Source organism: Nerophis lumbriciformis, linkage group LG02, assembly GCF_033978685.3.
Source record: "Nerophis lumbriciformis linkage group LG02, RoL_Nlum_v2.1, whole genome shotgun sequence".
In the NCBI taxonomy this organism is placed as follows: domain Eukaryota; kingdom Metazoa; phylum Chordata; class Actinopteri; order Syngnathiformes; family Syngnathidae; genus Nerophis; species Nerophis lumbriciformis.
Genome location: NC_084549.2, coordinates 32,856,541 through 32,875,000, shown reverse-complemented (window position 1 = coordinate 32,875,000; position 18,460 = coordinate 32,856,541). Strand labels below are relative to the sequence as shown.

General features: G+C 38.8%; 1 protein-coding gene across 3 annotated transcripts in view; it reads right to left on the bottom strand.

The window, feature by feature from the left end:
* The window catches only part of LOC133606758 (phosphofurin acidic cluster sorting protein 2-like), a 97,222-nt gene that overhangs the window by 58,188 nt on the left and 20,574 nt on the right, over nucleotides 1-18,460 (bottom strand). For 2 of the 3 annotated variants that reach the window (XM_061961072.1, XM_061961078.1), the window contains exon 2: nucleotides 2,166-2,253. In XM_061961072.1, the coding sequence (XP_061817056.1) occupies nucleotides 2,166-2,253 (88 nt within the window). Of the gene's footprint in view, nucleotides 1-2,165; nucleotides 2,254-2,695; nucleotides 2,776-18,460 lie in introns of those variants that run through there. The other variant, XM_061961086.1, reaches the window with a different exon arrangement.

Below are 18,460 nucleotides of genomic sequence, written 5' to 3'. Positions count from 1 at the left end.
TAACAGCATTTCATGGATAATATCCATAAATTAAGATTCCTAAAAATAACAGTAGAATAAGCACACATCTGATTGGGGAGTCTTAGTATAACGACCTGGCATTTACAGTTTATGGTAGTGTTAGAGTTGTCCAACATTTTGTGTGACCGTAAACGCATTGGTGCGATGAGTGCATGTGTTAGCGCAAGTGAGAGCAGCTGCTGTTGATATGACAGACAGTTGGTTTTAGCGGGGTTTGTACAGCAGAAAACGACCAGTTTTGCTAGGTACAAGTGTTTTACTAATCTTATTGGTGTGGTTACGGCCGACAATAAACAGCTTTACTCAATAACATGATTGATGGACCTCCTGTCTTTAAAATGTTTCGACAGGCGTTACAATAACTGAACACTGTTGAGGAACATTGTTGTATCTTTTGTGGTCCCACCTATCACTCAGAGTTGCATTGCAAAATCCTACACTAAGTGTATATTTTGTTTAGAGTTTTGGTTGGATTATATTGTGTACGTGGCATAGATTACGCAGGCGCGCACCTGAGAGGGAACGTTGAGCTTCACTGAACGCCACTGTAGCCCAAACAGCAACACACCTACCTACTGCTGCTGGCTGCTACACCAGTGTTGCAGGTATTGCCTTAGATAGAGATGTAACGATGTGAAAATGTATTATCACAGTTATTTTGGCAAACATTATCATGGTTATTTCTATTATTGCGGTATTGTTGAAGGTGCTCAAAGAGTACTTAAACACACACTGAAATCAATTAGCCAAGTTTTTTTAATGAATAAAATAAATAGGCACGCTGTAAGAAAACCCACTATTTTGCATGTTTTGTGTTTTTTATGCTTCACTGATAGTGTTTTAGTCTTAGTATTTTATCTGTTAATGGCTCATCTTTTATTGTTTTAAATATTGGTTTGTACTGTAGCACTTTGATATTCATTTAAATGAAAAGTGTGTAACATATAAAATCTATTATAATGTATAATTTTTAGGCGGGCTTTGTGGCGTCCTACTTTGTTCAGCGGGCCTTAAACATTAAAACACCTTTGTCTTGTATTCCTGTCAGTATAGAATAATAACGCTTGGCTAGGAGATCGTAGGTTGTAGATTCAACGTACGAGAGTCTGTCTAAGCTTAGTAGATCAGACAACAATAAGTTAATGTTAATATTGTTAATGCTTCTTATTTTCATGTTAGCATTCAAACTACAGAGCTTGCGGCAGTCAGTCTGTGAGTTTATCAAAGTGCAGTATCAATCACAGAATTTTTTATAATTTTCATTTAAAACGGTAATGCTAACCGTCGGGAGTTTTACAGTGGTTATCATTAATACCGTTTGTTAAGTCCTTAGCTTTGGGCAGCTATTTTGAGGGCCTTTGTGAACTTTGTCATGTGCCGGGTGGCGAGAATAAAGGCGGAAGTGGGTTATCGATTGTTAGAAAACAGTGTGTGCGCTTATTTGGCGAGAGATCTTGCTAGTGTGAGTGCCGGAAACTGCCAAGGAAAACTTGAATCTAAACGTTATAACAAAGTCTGCATGTTACAAGACAAAGTTGTTTACTTTTCACTTTGAATTTGGCGGCTTGGTCACAGACTCACCAAGCCAACGAGAGGTCAGTCCCTCCCTCTACTGTACTTGTACTTTCTATGGGGGAAAAGTTATATCGCAATAACTTTGTAATCGTTTTATCGCCTAGCCCTAGTAGTAAAATTAGTGTGTACAATGAAAAAAAACATTGATCACCCATCAATACTCATTGTTATGAAGTAGTTCCATTTAGTAGTAGTATTAAACACTAACCTTGCTTTATGTTGCATGTGCATGAAGGATTATTTGCTTTTTAGTTGAAGTTATTGTCGTCTTAAAGCCGAATGTGAGTGACAGCACTGCGATGAGTCACCTTTTGGACTACACACCTATATTCATGAATGTGAGACTCTAAATCCGTTTTAGGGTGCTAATGCACCTGCTTAGAGTAGTAATACTAGTCTGCCATTAAAAGTGAGTGGATGTGACGTGCCAGAGCTTCCTGAGCAGCTAAGAAGGCTTTTTATCAATTGGCGGGATTAGCACTATGTTGTCAACTAGGCTTGCGATTATGTTAAACACTGTGCAGCAGCAGCAAGATATTGAAAAGCAGCACAAGATTACACCAACTCACCTGTATTTTGACAGCAATGGATAGCGAGTTCAGTTCTTTATCCAGTTCTTTAAGCACAACCAGCTTTTTCAGGGTAAGGCTACAGAGCCTGTGGGACAGAAGAAAAAAAAAGTTATAAAATATGAAAGGACACATTTTTACCTGTGGTTTTCTTAGGCCTGGAGGTAGCACAAAAAATGGAGCAGATTCCAAGCTCAGGGATAAAAGACAAAAAACTGAACAGCGTAATCAAACCCATTCAACTACACTGTTAAAAATATGTGTCATCAAAAACAAGTTAGACAGATGAGATGATAAAAGAAAGAGAGAAATGGGTCTGATTCATGGCCAAATATAACAAAGAGTCAGCACTCCAGGGTTTTAAAAAAACATGATATATATTGTAGACAGTCTATTATTTGGGATTGGTGAGGTGTTTAGAGACAGAACAAATGAACAAGCAGGGTCAAATCATTCTTCACTTCAATCCTTGTTTCCAGCAAAAGTAAACAACTCCCAAGCCAGGTTTGCTAAACTTCCTCTTGACCTACTTTTCCCATCAGCCCTGTTGCATGAAATTGTGATCAGTCTGAAGCGCAGTCAAAGGCGAGGAAGACAGACAAAGAAAACAACTAGCTCTGCAGACACCCACGATCCTTGGGAGCCGCTCTGCAACACTTAATGATTTCACTCTCAAACTCCCTGCAAGGCAAGTGTGATTCAGAAAGGCGCAGAGAAAATTATAGAGCAAGAGACGACGTTGCGGGTGGTGTATGGAGGAACTGTGTGTGAGTGTGAAGAAGATGAACGTGTGACTTTGTGCATCCTGTTACTTCACTGTCAACGCTATGCTGCATTTATGCCTACAGGAAAAGAAAAACATAAGTACTAAACATGTTCAGTCATCCGTAATGTTTCCTTTTTTGACACCCGATGAGATCAAAACACAAACTCTTAATATTCATACAAGTTGATTATGATGCTGCTTTTTTAACAGATGGACAGGTGTCTTCTTTATTTTTCATGTCAGTAGTTTGTATTAATCAAATATAAAACTGTGGACGCAACGCTTGAATGAGACGTGCCTTATGGTGAAGATGAGTCACCATCCACACAGCTCTGTCAGAAAGGAGGGGGGGAGGGGAAGACAGAAAACAGTACTGATGGTTCAACATCATCGCTCTCGTCATAGCTCTCTCTCTCTCTCTTTCTGCCTCTGACTGGGATTCACATGTAATTAAAAATGCTGCAGGCGTTAAATGGCTCGTATCGGGAACCAGTGCATTTTTTTAATCATTAGGCAGAGGTGTTATCTCCACTCCTGTCTGCCACTGTTAATCGAGCTACCAGTACAGTTCAAGCTGAGGATACGGTCACACAACAATAACAGTATTTTCAAAACAGTCCCTGTTCACACCTTTATAAACAAACTTCTTGTCCTCTCTGACCTTTGAATAACTTATATTGGCTCTTATGTGGTATGTGAATGTAGGGTTTGGTAAGTGATGGGAATATGCCAGATAAATAGCAGTTGATATGAATTTTGTAGGGGAAGTGCTACTACAATACCATGTTCCATCATTACTATTTTGGTTGTGCTACATATTTAATTAAAAAACAATCAACATCACTTTCGAACAGAAAATTGTTGTCATGTACGCAAACAAAAACGGTCTTGTGTAAATCCCGAAGAAAAAGTCGCTAAGACATTAATTGTAGTATTATGGTACCTTGATATTTGTATGCTCTACAAGGGTTCGGTTTATACAAAAACATTTTAGAGTTTGCCCCCGTTTTCTTAAAGCAGAACTAAGTAACTTTTCAAACTTCATAAAATATTTTCATAACTTTTGGGATGATACATCAACCTACATATAGTTGAATGACACCTTTGTCATGGGGGTCTGTATTGCTTTCACTGGCACAAAGCAACTTTGAAAGGATCCCTGCCACACAAAAAACTACAAATGTGCTGACTTGCTTTACGGCATGTCATTCCCTCTTTCCCCATTCGTTAAAAAGACAGAGGGCGATGCGAACACCTACATGCAATTACTTCACTCATGGCAGAAGCTGCAAAACAACCAAAGAAACCAAAACGTTTGTCTGAGGAGACAAAAAAAGAAAAACGGAGGCGACCCGGATAAAAGGCCCGGCTTTTAGTCGCTGGCGTGATATTGAAGACAAGGAGGGATTTCAGGCCATGTCTACACTAAGTCGTTTAACCCCTTAAACGAATAATTATTTAGCCTAAGCCCCGTTTCAGCCACACTAAACCAGCATTTAAGGTCCCCCTCCTCGGACAAATTTTTACACGGGTAAGTCAGCCGTGTAATTCTTGAGTTTCCGGCACTTAACTTTGTATGGACTAATTGATCGTTTACGAAGTGAGTTTGGAGAGGAAGTGACGCAAGAGAGACCTCGCCCATACAGGAAGTGATGTCAGAAAGAACACGCCACAGCCAGCTTCATAATAACTAACCACTGGAAATATGAAGGCGAGTCATCCAGACATGCCCGTGTTTCTCCTTCTTCTACATGTACAGACGCTTGTAGAAATCACACATGAATACCTTAAGAGAAAGCGATTGCAGCTATTTGGGATAAAACACTTCTCAGACGGCAAGAGAACTTTCCAATGTCCGGCTTGGTCAGCTGTGACGCTACTTAGCGAAAAACTTTGTCCATTTGTCGAAGGAGAGACAACGAGAATGCAAGCTCCCGTGGATGTGATAAAAAAGATAGCGTGTGCTTTGTATTACCTGGCTGTCGAGGAAAACGGCGAATGCATTTGGACTGGCAGACTGTATCAGTTATTGTCCGCCATGTATGTCGCAGACTCAACGTCTCGGTCCAGAGTATATATAGTCACCAAAAACGAATGGACAATATCTAGATCCCTAGATTGATTAATGTTAAATGTTCTTATCACATTCTTTATGCGTCTAATAATGATTTGATTAATTTATGATGTCTCAGGTGTGATTCACTACAATAGGGCCCCACAGCACACTGGATTCCATTTAATTGAAATAACAAAACACTGGATATTGTTTCGATATGTTCAATTTAAGAACTTGCACACAAAGCAACACTGGAGATGACTATGACGTGCGCATTTTCCACGCATGCGTACTAGGTCACATTGCGCCGGCGGACGGAAGGGAGGGGGGGTCTTAAACGGTGGCCTTGTTGTGTGTGGACACGGATAAGGTTAGGTGTGATTTACCCTCGATAACCTTATCCGGCTTAGTGTAAACGGGGCCTCAGACCGATGTTGCGTTGGCTCCGTTACTGCTGGACTAGTAAGCAATTTTCGATGCTCAAACCAAAACGATAATGTTAATTTTAGCTATCGGAAATTTGCGTGGTAGCAATAAATAGCTACCAGCTTGTTAGTTTGCAGTTACACACTGACATGACAAGCAACACAACAAACTCAAAATCACTGTGTAAAGAAAAAAACATGTGATTACTGCAAATCACAAATATCAATTTTGAATAGAATATGTAGGTTCCTACTGTGGAAAAATTTAGTCATACAGACTGACTGACAAACCCTATGCGCTAGTCCTCATGGGAAATGTGGTCTTCCTTCAGGCAAAACACTACCGCTTTGGTCCACTGGCACCGCCAAAATCAACCAAAACTGAAAGTGGGGGGCTTTAAAATGTTTTAGGTATAGTGTGTTCAAACTTTGCGTGAAAAAAACTAGTCAGTTAACCAGCAATTTATTCCACGGAATTAGTGCGCAAAGAATCCCAAGAGTTGGTGACTATCTCTCTGTAAAATATATTTTTTATTGGGGAAAAAAGGTTTGTTTTCCTACGATTCGGTCCTCATCTGGGCTTTTGAAGTGGATTACCAACAAAAACTGAGGTAACCCTGTACTTGCATTGCCGAAATGCACATGCATTAGAGGCGAGTCAATTTATCATAGTGTGGGCAGTGTGGCTCAGATGGTAGAGCGTCTGTCCAGAAACTTGAGGCTTCCTGGTATGAATTCAGCTTTTGCCATGCTGGTCACCTCTGATGTGTCCTTGGGCAAGACACTTTACCCACTTTTCTCCCAGTGCCACAAACATTGGTGTATGAATGTGAATAAATAGTGGTGGTCAAAGAGGGCATAGGGGCAAATTGGCAGCCACATTTCCGTCTGTGTACCCCAGAGCAGCTGCTACTTTAGACTAACATGTTTAATATGCCTTAATCCAGTTTCCAGTCCATTTACATTCTGGCACTGTTGACGTCTGCATCAATGAGCAATAATAATTTCAGGCACACTGTTAAACATTTTCAATCTATAAAAAAAGGCCACAGACAGCGGCATGATCAACCAATTATATTTTTTAGATTTGTGTCAGACATGCTTAATTATGTGAAGGAGCATCATGTTGTTAAATTTGCTCAATTCAACATTTCCAAAAAAGGAGTAAAAAGAAGCAGATCCTATTTAATCCTATTCATTCCTGTATCTATTATTAATAATTCAATTACAAAAAGCTTGTATTCATTCTTTATTGTTGATGTTTTAATTCCATGTAACTATCAAGGGCCTGTGGTGGCTACTGTGTGTGTATTACTTTGCAAACAACAAAAGTAAACAACACAGTTCTATCAATACTTTGAGAAGACTGTGTGGGTGGAGGATCTAAACATGCAGCTGCCGTTCAATACTTCTATGAACAGGCAGTGGGAGGCAGAGATAACTGATAGGCTTTTGCTGTTTGCCAGTTGATAAGAGCTCACGGGGGAAATACTCTTTTCAGCCTTGATACTTGCATCATTTTTATATATTTTCAGCCTTAATACTTCCATCATTTTTATATACTAAGAATATTGATCATCCCATGCAAAGTTATAAGAGTTTAACTTTTTTGATAATCGTATACATGAATAGTATAGTTATTCATATTATTTAAAATTTCAGGGCATTCAATATGTGTAAATACAGTATGTGTAAGAAAGTTGCCTTTTATGACAATAGAAAGAGCTTAGTAGTTTCTCGACTAAATGATGTGATAATATTAATTTACAAATTGACACTAGGTCTTATAATACACATCGATCCCTTATTTAGCATTGTAAATTGCAAAAATGTTTCCGTGTATTTTTGAACAAAAAAATCATAATAAAACAACTGTAGCCATCAACATACAAGAGTCTGAATTAAGTGATGGATTATATGTCCAGTAAATCGGGGGACTGTTGCAGCATGCAAATAAGGGTGACCCATTAGTGCTAGTGAGCACTTTGGTTTGGACCAATTTATTCCAGTCCGCTGCATAGCCAATAACAATCTGAAGTCATTCAGTATGTCTAATGCCTGAATAAAACTTCATCAGATGTGATTGGTCTCTTTTACTCATATGCGGTTCAAACCAGCCATACAAATGTAATATGTATCTTATTTACAAGGACCATCAAAAACTGATAAAATGCATGATGTTGGCACATTTATCTTGTCAAAATGACCACAATGATGGTGCAAAATAGGCACTTGAGCACTTTTAGAACTAATAGCTTTAGCCTACATGGCATTTATGACAGCAGCGTGGAGGTGTGCTGCTCTATCTAAACCCATTAGTGTGTCCATGTCATCCACTGTATCGCTACAAACGTTTAACCCCTGTGGATTCTAAAATGATGCCAATTACACTTCTTACACAGTAGAATCAAATGTGGACAACCATTTTCAAAACACTGGTGGTTCTACTGTATGTTTATTTATTCCTATTTATTTGTTTACAAAGGAGAACAGTTTTGGTCAAATGTTAAGCCACTTTAGTGCCCAATTTTTTTTATCAACACCTTTAAAATACAGTAAAATCACTGGGAGTTGTTAACTGGAAAAGTACCGTATTTTCCGCACTATAAGGCGCACCTAAAAACCACAATTTTTCTCAAAAGCTGACAGTGCGCCTTATAACCCGGTGCGCTTTATTACGATTCATTTTCATAAAGTTTCGATCTCGCAACTTCGGTAAACAGCCGCCATCTTTTTTCCCGGTAGAACAGGAAGCGCTTCTTCTTCTACGCAAGCAACCGCCAAGGAAAGCACCCGCCCCCATAGAACAGGAAGCGCTTCTTCTTCTACTGTAAGCAACCACCCGCCCCCGGAAGAAGAAGAAAAAACGCGCGGATATCACCGTACGTTTCATTTCCTGTTTACATCTGTAAAGACCACAAAATGGCTCCTACTACGCGACAAGGATCCGGTTCATAAAAAGACGCAATCTCTCCATCCGCACACGGATTACTACCGTATTTCACAGCAACTGATATTCCTGTGAACCGCACTGTGGAACGGGAGCACGTACGGTGAATATTCGCACCACAGGGAATGAGAAGTCATCCTTCACTGTGGTTCTAGCTTGCCATGCTAACTTCCACCCATGGTGATATTCAAAAGGAAGACCTTGCCAAAAGAGACCTTTCCAGCCGGCGTCATCATAAAAGCTAACTCGAAGGGATGGATGGATGAAGAAAAGATGAGCGAGTGGTTAAGGGAAGTTTACGCGAAGAGGCCGGGTGGCTTTTTTCACACAGCTCCGAAGGCGAACACACCTTCACTAAGACGGGCAGACAGCGCCGGACGACATACGCCAACATTTGCCAGTGGATCGTAAATGCCTGGGCAGATATTTCGGTCACAACTGTGGTCCGAGCTTTCCGGAAGGCAGGATTCACAGAACAACAGCGACACTGAATCCGATGACTTCGACGAGACGGAGCCGGCCATTTTTGGATCCCACGCTTGCGCAACTTTTCAATTCGGACACCGAAGACGAAGAATTCGAAGGATTTACGAATGAAGAATAACTTCAGAAGGTGAGCGCTATGTTTATTTTGTGTGTTGTGACATTAACGTTCGAGCAACATTATGTTGCTATTTATTGCTCTACACCATTTTGAATTTTACTATGTTTGTGATTGCACATTTGCGTACATTTTGGGACAGAGTTGTTAGAACGCTGGTTTTCAATATATTATTAAAGTTTGACTGAACTATCTGACTGTTTTTTTGACATTCACTTTAGCGCAGCGTTTTTTTGACATTCACTTTAGCGCAGCGTAGGCGCGGCTTATAGTCCGGGGCGGCTTATTGGTGGACAAAATTATGAAATATGTAATTCATAGAAGGTGCGGCTAATAATCCGGTGCGCCTTATAGTGCGGAAAATACGGTAACTGAGTGCTCCTGTTGAAGTCCCTGTGTATTTAGGAGATGGTCATTCTTATCTGGCAATTCATTTCAACAGCCGTTGGCCAAATATTTGCTTTTGATAAAAGGTCTGTGATGGAGGCATATATGGCAAAATATTGTATCTGTACTACAGCAATAAAGCAGACTTCAAATGGTTAACAATTCAAAATGTTTACCATTTCATGGCTCATACAATATTAACAATTCATAAAATAAATCCAGTAGATCGATATGCTGACATGTTATGCTTTGAACGGAAAATGTTGCTTAAGCATCGATGGCAAAATATTGTATCTGTACTACAGCAATAAAGCAGACTTCAAATGGTTAACAATTCAAAATGTTTACCATTTCATGGCTCATACAATATTAACAATTCATAAAATAAATCCAGTAGATCGATATGCTGACATGTTGTGCTTTGAACGGAAAATGTTGCTTAAGCATCGATGGAAGAGTAAGTCACATAAAGTATATTAAGCGAACAATTCGTACATATATTAGCTACTTAATGACTTGTTTTTTCCCTACGTCAGCGTGGCTTTGTTTGTAGAATGTACTGTTAAATTTGTGCTTCAGGGATTAATAAAGTATTACTGATTCTGATTAACAGCTAGGGATATAATGATATGAAAATGTTATATCACTGTTATCGTGACCACAATTATCATGGTTCGGATCATTAACGTGGTATTGTTGAATGTGCTCATAAAGTACTTATACACACACTGAAATCTTTTGACCAAGTAATTTATTTTTTAAATAACTCAAATAAATTGACGCAGTGTTAAAAAAAATCCTGCTACTTTGAATGTTTTGTGTTTGTTATGCTTCACTGATAGTCTTAGTATTATATCTGTTTTTCAAATGCAAAGCTTTTATTGTTTTAAATATTGGTTTGTAGTGCAGCACTTTAAGATTTATTTAAATAAAAAAGTGTGTAACAAATAAATCTCTTATAATTATTCAATATTTCTGGCGAGCACTGTGTCGTCTTACTTTGTTCAGCGGCCTTTGAGTGCACCGTAAGAACAGCTGTCTCGTACTCTTCGATCACTTACGCAAAGACAGCTTAGCTTGGAGGTTGAATGTGCACAATTGAATAGCTTAGTTGCTCAAATAGTATTTTGTTTACACAAGTTTAGATTGGGGTATGTCGTTTCTTAATAGGGAAAGTCAAAAATGTCTCGTTTTCATGTTAGCATTTAAATAGGGAGCTGGCGCCAGTTAGTCTGTGAGTTTATCAAAGTGCATTTATCAATCACGGTTTTTCAAAAATTTTGATTAAAAACGGTAATACTGATCCATCGGTTCTCATTAGTATTATTAATAATAGAAAACACAATTAGTGATGTAACAGTAACTAGACAACGATAGATGAATATTTTAGGTTCAAAAACAGGTTGAAAAAAAAAGACAACAGATAAGAGACCAAAACCATGATTGAATAATTAATTAGGAGGTGTGTGTCAATGTTGATATTTCTTTATGAAATGGTCCAAAGATTGACGTGAAGTAGGTGGAGAACAAAAATAAATATTGTATTGACCAGAACATTATTAAGGTCTGGGCGATTAAACGATGTCAATATATATCGCATGTAATAGATATAAAAAAATTATGTTCGATAAAACGTTCCATGTAAATATTTTTCTCCGTCGGAAGAAACCCAGAAATTGTGAAGCAGGGTTGGTGGCATGAACAAAGGCACTCGCTCTCTGGTAACCGAGCAACGCAGGAAGTGATCACTGATCAGTGGGAGTGGCACGGTGACACAGATAACCGTATCAACAAGGGCTGCATGATTAATCGATATCGAATCGACATTTAGGTTTTAATAAGAGCAATAAATAACCGCAAGAAGCAGAGCTTTGTTCCCCACGGCCCCCCGCTGTGGGGAATATTTATTTAAGTTTAATTTTTGCTTGCAGAAATTAGATTTAATTTTATATTTTTGTTTGTTTATTCATTTAGGATCATAGATCTTCTGTGAGCTATTTTGTGCGAGGCATGGTTCACGTCAGGCAATGCTTTTTGAAAACAGCCCACTTATCACAGGTGTGTGTTTTTTAGAGGGCAGGGCAGCTTTAACAAACACATATGATCTTGTCACATTGATTAGACTCCATCCATGTTGTCTGAGTCCTGGCTCCAATCAGCTCTTACAGAAGTCATTAGCCTAGGGGTTCACATACTTTTTCCACCCTGCACTGTGAATGTTTACATTTTGTGTTCAATAAAAAGATGAAAACCTATAATTCTTTGTGCAGTATTAGTTTAATCAGACTGTGTTTGTCTATTGTTGTGGCTTTAATGAAAATCAAAACACATTTTATGACAAGATTTATGCAGAAATCCAAGTAATCCCTAAGGGTTCACATACTTTTTCTTGCAACTGTATATAAATAATAAAACAAAACACAATAATAATAATCATAGATGGACTTAATAAAACATGCTTGTAGGAGTTTACATATTTTTTTTTACCTTTTCAGTAGGCTATTGATCATCTAAAAGGTGTAAAGATTGCGCAATCTTGTTGTTTTGTGGTTTATTATGTGCATGAAGTGAAATGAGAAACTAAAATGAGTGCTGAAGAGAGCAAATAAATTGTCGATAAAACAGGAAAAGTCACCTTTAAAATAGACAGCAGTCAGACCAAGGCACTCTTAACCAGTGACACCACACCACCTTAACCACGCTCACCATTGAGCACAGATGGCACTAAACCTGCAGAAAATACTTATTCTCAGGTTTCACACTTTGCACTATTTTGTTGCACTTTATTCAGCATTCATTCCTTATTTTTTTAACTTAACTTTAAGAGGTTCTTGTCAATAGTTTAATGTGATTTTAGAATTTTGTTTACATTGATTATTTGAGTGTTTTCCATAGTTGTGTTGACATTTCGATTGTATCAATATATCCAAGTTTGTCGTTGCAGACAATCTTAAAAAAATTATTTTTTTCTCCACTTGCTCCAGCATACTTTTTGCCCCCAAAAGTTTTTATCGTCCCCGTTACCACCCTGACGACACACTTAGAAAAACATGGCTAATGCTAACGCTAACGAGAGCGAGACGTTTGTTCCCAAGACGGTACATTTGGTTTTGCGGCAACAGGCGTCGAACAAATGACTGCACACGGCAAAGTGTTTAAAAAAGGCAACAGCACACCACACTTATTCTTGCATTTGAAACCGAAGCCTCCAGCCGAATTCAGGAAATACAACTACTTTTCGAAGCGAACAAGGCTCTAACAGCAAACTCCCGTATCCTAAAAAAACAGCATATTGTGGTGAAATTATTTTCACCACGTATGTATGCTGATCAGCGTTCTGATGTAACATCGCATGCTAATTTTGATGTGGTTTTATGTAAACATGACAGCGTCAGAAGCACAGCAAGTTCAATGCAGGAAATATCCTTTTACTGATTAAAGCAACAACCAGCACTAAACACGAAAATTTACTAGGTATCTAATAGAAAGAGGCACACACACACAGCAGACAACAAACACACACACACATATACACACTACTACTATCTACGAGGGAACAAATAAATTATTGAAGTGAAAACCTAGACTAGAAGATATGACAGCCATGGAAGCACATTACATTTCTTTATCAACCAGAGGTAGCAGGCAGCACGGTGGAACAGGGGTTAGTGCATGTGCCTCACAATACAAAGGTCCTGAGTAGTCCTGGGTTAAATCCCGGGCTCAGGATCTTTCTGTGTGTAGTTTCATGTTTTCCCCGTGACTGCGTGGGTTCCCTACGGGTACTCCGGCTTCCTCCCACCGCCAAAAACATGCACCTGGGGATAGGTTGATTGGCAACACTAAATTGGCCCTAGTGTGTGAATGTGAGTGTGAATGTTGTCTGTCTATCTGTGTTGGCCCTGTGATGAGGTAGCGACTTGTCCAGGGTGTACCCCGCCTTCCACCCGAATGCAGCTGAGATAGGCTCCGGCACCCCCCGCGGCCCCAAGGGGGACAAGCGGTAGAAAAAGGATGGATGGATGGAACCAGAGGTAGCCCAATCCAGTGAAAACATTCAACAGAGCTGCCGTAACGTTAAGCTAACGAACACAACTGAGCTAATGCTGCTCTGTCTGGGCGCTCACGTTACTTGGCAACAGGCACCGACTTTTAAAGGCACACACACAATTTTAAATCTTAGGTCTTCACTTCATTAATTTCAATGTTGGAGATGCATGTTGCATGCCATTTGCAATGTTCCATTTTGTTAACAGAAGTATTGCTTCCCAGAGAAAGCTCTTGATTTAGTTGTTTGAAAATTATTCCATAAAAAGTACAACATTATTCAAATTTGAATTTTCCCAGAATAAGTTGCAGTGTGTGTAGTGTCATTTCAAACTACCGTATTTTCCGCACTATAAGGCGCACCTAAAAACCTCCAATTTTCTCAAAAGCTGACAGTGTGCTTTATAATCTGGTGCGCCTTATATATGGACCAATATTGAGCCACAACAGGTCTCGCAACTACGGGATGCATAAAGTAACCCCAGCCTCTACTGTAGCATCTATTCTATGCGCCTTATAATGCGGTGCGCCTTATATATGAACAAAGTTTTAAAATAGGCCATTCATTGAAGGTGCGCCTTATAATCCGGTGCGCCTTATAGTGCGGAAAATATGGTACTAATTTTGATCAAAAAGAAGAAAAACCTGTATTAAACTATCACTGTCATCTGTATGCAATGGTTTCTTTAAAAAGTAGGGGAATTAAAAAAAAATCGTTAACTAAATTTTTGTGAAAAAATCTGAGATTTTATTTTTAGGTCATATCGCCCAGGCCTACTTTCTTCTCTGTCTTGATAGCTCAGGGTAGGTCTGGCCAATACATTGATTTTATAGATACATTTGAGTTTTTATGTAGCAGATGATTGAAAAAATCAAAAATCAATGTTTTTCTCCTTTTGCTTTGTCAAATTTTTTTGCCCCCATGAACTTTCGTAGCCCTCGCCCGCCCCCTTACTTCCTTAGCGAAGATCCACAAGTCTATCAAAATGTGGCTAATGCTAACACTAACGAGACATTTGTTTCAAAGAAAGATGTTGTCAGTGCTTTAGATTTGCGGCAACAGGCATGGAACAAGTGACTGCACGCTGCAGTTTCTTTAAAAAAATTTTGCAGCAGTGTGTGTGTGTGTGTGTGTGTGTGTGTGTGTGTGTGTGTGTGAGTGTGTGTTCATATGGGTATGTGCGTGCGTGTGTTAATGTGTGCGTGCGTGTGTGTGTGATAATGGGGATCTGGGTCATCGGGGTATTGTTTTTAAGTTTGTAAAGCACTCTGCGTTGCATTTCTTTTATGTATGAAAACCACTTCATAAATACAGTTTGATTTGATTTGATGATTTTGAATAAAAATGTTTACATTTAACACGTTTTTCTAATTTTAACCAGATGTGCATATTCTGTATACCCTCTTAAGATGTGTTGATGCTCTAAAGTCCCAGCAGCTACTAATGCAACAGTATTTCTGGACCACTTAAGTGATAGCAGAATCTCAAGTAGCATGGTGATGGAAGTCATCTTAAATTGAAGAGACTACAAAGAGACTTCAGCTAGTCTGCCTATGGCAACACTTTGCAGTTTGGACAGAAAATCCACATGCACAACATAAAAAAAGAAATGAAACCCCTGAACTGAACTAACGACTTGGCTGCCTAAACAAAAACACATTTTCTATTCATTTTCCTTTGGTCAGCACTCAGCTTGATGTTTTACCAGTTCCATGCCCTTGCATCACTTTACACCAACTGTCAATGACACAAAGCAGGGAGAAATAGAGGATGGAGATAGCAATATGAAAGAGCGATGAACGAAAAAAAGACAGAATGTTTGCTATGCAATGTAGGTTGCAAAGCTAGAAAGATAAAACAAACCATGTACTTGTGTACTACTGAACTACATGTGGGTATACCATTTTGATCAAGTACATAGAGGAAAGCCAAAGTACATTGTTCACTTTTATACGTTCATGTCAAGTTGCATAATTTAGCTGTGCTAGTCTGAAAGCCACTTCTGAATATTTCATTCTTCTACAAGAAAAAGGGAGGAAAGTCTAACCACTGTGAGAACAGGTCTGCAGTGAGATTTGCCAAGATAAGATAACACTGCATGCCTTTTTTTCCTGCTGTACTTTTTGTTCATGATTCATACAATTCCAGCTACAATGCAAACCATCGGAAGATGCAAACAGACATCTTTAGACCCTAACAAAGCAAATGAAAGTAATTTGAAACATTTCACACCCCAGCTGTTAAAAACTGGACGAAATGCAACAAATTTGCATGGACAAACCGTGTAAAAAGTTAAAAGGCATTGACTTGAAGAAGACTAACCAAGACAGAATAGATTGGTTCCAGCAAGTTCAAACAGTAGCATGTGCTGTAAGAGCTTAGCATGTACTGAAATTTGCGTGTAAAAGGTATTTTAGCTCCCAATATCTGGTTATTTGTACCAGATGGTCGTATGCTGTTTGGGATTTAATTCCCACAAAGAAATCTTCTCAAAGCAACAGTTTAAAGCTGTGACTAGCTTACACACAACAGAATGTTTTCCGTTGCTGTCGCTTTGTCATCAAACCCATGGGTGTACCCAATGGGCACTGCTGTGTGTATCTTGTAAGGATTGGCATAAAAAGCGATTGGTCGATTCATTAATTGTTAAGAATTGTAATGATTCTGTGAATTTGATTGTTGATTAATTGTGGCAAAGATTGAGTGTACTAATTGGCTGCAACTAGCAGATGTGCTGTTATGTTATTCCATTCTTAGTTTGTGGCCTTGAGAACAACATAACATCGATACAGATGTTGTGGCAAACTACAATTTTCTTTATTAACCTTACACTGATTGTAATGGTTATGGTGTTAGTTTATTTCGAACATGCATACTGTTACAATATGGTACATCTGCTCAGTGGCCTAGTGGTTAGAGTGTCCGCCCTGAGATCGGTAGGTCGTGAGTTCAAACCCCGGCCGAGTCATACCAAAGACTGTAAAAATGGGACCCATTACCTCCTTGCTTGGCACTCAGCATCAAGGGTTGGAATTGGGGGTTAAATCACCAAAAATTATTCCCGGGCACGGCCACCGCTGCTGCTCACTGCTCCCCTCACCTCCCAGGGGGTGATCAAGGGTGATGGGTCAAATGCAGAGAGTAATTTCGCCACACCTAGTGTGTGTGTGACAATCATTGGTACTTTAACTTTAACTTTTTATCATGTATTTCCAGTTTCTCATTAAAGCATGTCTGAAAAGGAGTAGTAAAATGCAGAGTTTATTTTAATCCTACCCCCTTTCGTTTCATAACAATTTCTAAGGCATTTGTTTGTTAATTTCCTGGATTCAATCTTTAACACAGATACATAAATAATAATGAGGTTATAATACATAAATAAATAAGGTTCTCATACATAAATATAGTGAGATGAACAAGATTATGTCATTTTTCAATAAGGTTCAACATGTTTATCAGGATTTTTCTTTCTTGTACTTTGTAAACACTTTGAGTTTGAACATTTTCTTAAACTGGATCATATTAGTACATTGTTTGACTTCTTTGCTTAGTTCATTCCATAGTTTAATTGGGGTGGCGACTTGTCCAGGGTGTACCCCGCCTTCCGCCCGATTGTAGCTGAGATAGGCTCCAGCGCCCCCCGCGACCCCGAAGGGAATAAGCGGTAGAAAATGGATGGATGGATGGAAGGTTAAATTTATCTTCTTTTGTTGATAAAAATTGTTGTACATTTTTGGTAGCAGGTTTGCTGAGTGCCTAATTGTTAGCTATTTGCAAAAGCACCAAATCTGATGGAAAGTGAATAGTTGACCAACAATCAAGTGTTAAACAAAAAAATGCATCTATAAAGAACACTTAAATCAGAGATTACATATACTGTACGCTTATAAAACTAATCGCCTAATATTGTTATTTCGGGAACAAACATGGGATAAAAGCAGCACAGATATAGTCGTTGTGCTAATCTTTCACTAGTTTCAGCTGTGTTGGGCCAGCTGGTGGAGACAAATAGGCAGCGAAAGATTAATTGTGTGAAACAGTAAGGCAGCCAAGGTGTGATAACTCAGGTATGAAAACCATCCTGACGGAGAAGTTGTATAAAAAAGATTGAAGAAAAGATAGACGGGTGATTTCCGCTATGGCAAGAGGAAAGGACTTGTCATAATAAATCATGAGGCTCTCGAGAGCTGTGGTAGGATCAGATTTTGACAGGATTACAAGCACTGATGTAATTCTAAACAGGGTTGGGCATTAGAGACAAGTTTTATTTCAGTTTGGTGTTTTAAGCTTTTGCTTTCAGAAAAACAACCATTTGGGGGAAAAAATTGCTTGTTCACTCTTGCACGATGCCAACCTGTAAGACTTTTACATTTATATTTAATTTAGTACATTCAATACTAAGTGGCGTAAGAGAACGTCAATCTATACAAGTGAGACATTGTGGTAACTGACATCGATTATCATAATATAGCTGTGCTTATTCAGATATGGTTATGTTTTTACTTAAAATGTATTAATTTCACAGTTCATTCAGGTAATTTTAGTGTGAACTCTTTAGCTATGATGTCTGGGGGACAATACGCCATGCTCGGTTCACAACTCAATCATCTGACAAATATTACTAGGAACTTACTGTAGTATGTGGTTGTCATCCTTTGTTTCTATTTTTGCAGGGCTAAACAACTCTTTTGTTCAACCCTCAGCAGCAACTGATGAGTCAGCAGCCCTATGTTACTAGTGACAATGCAAGGCATGAGCAAGCAAAGAATGTTTAAAGTTCAAATCGGAGGTCGAAGTCAGATATTTCACCACAGGCTTGCACGGCAACGCAGGATTTGTGGGTTAGGGAGTTAACCTTAGGTTGTACTACAGATTACGGGATATACTAACGTCCTCGAGCAGGGTAGGATCAAGACAACCAGCCAATAAGACTGAATGAAAGTAATTCTGAATGATTTATAATAGAGAACTGATGATATGTGAACACCAAATTTTACTAATGCTAATCATCAAAATGCATCATAATAGCATCCCAAAAAGGTCACAGTATTAGACAAACTAA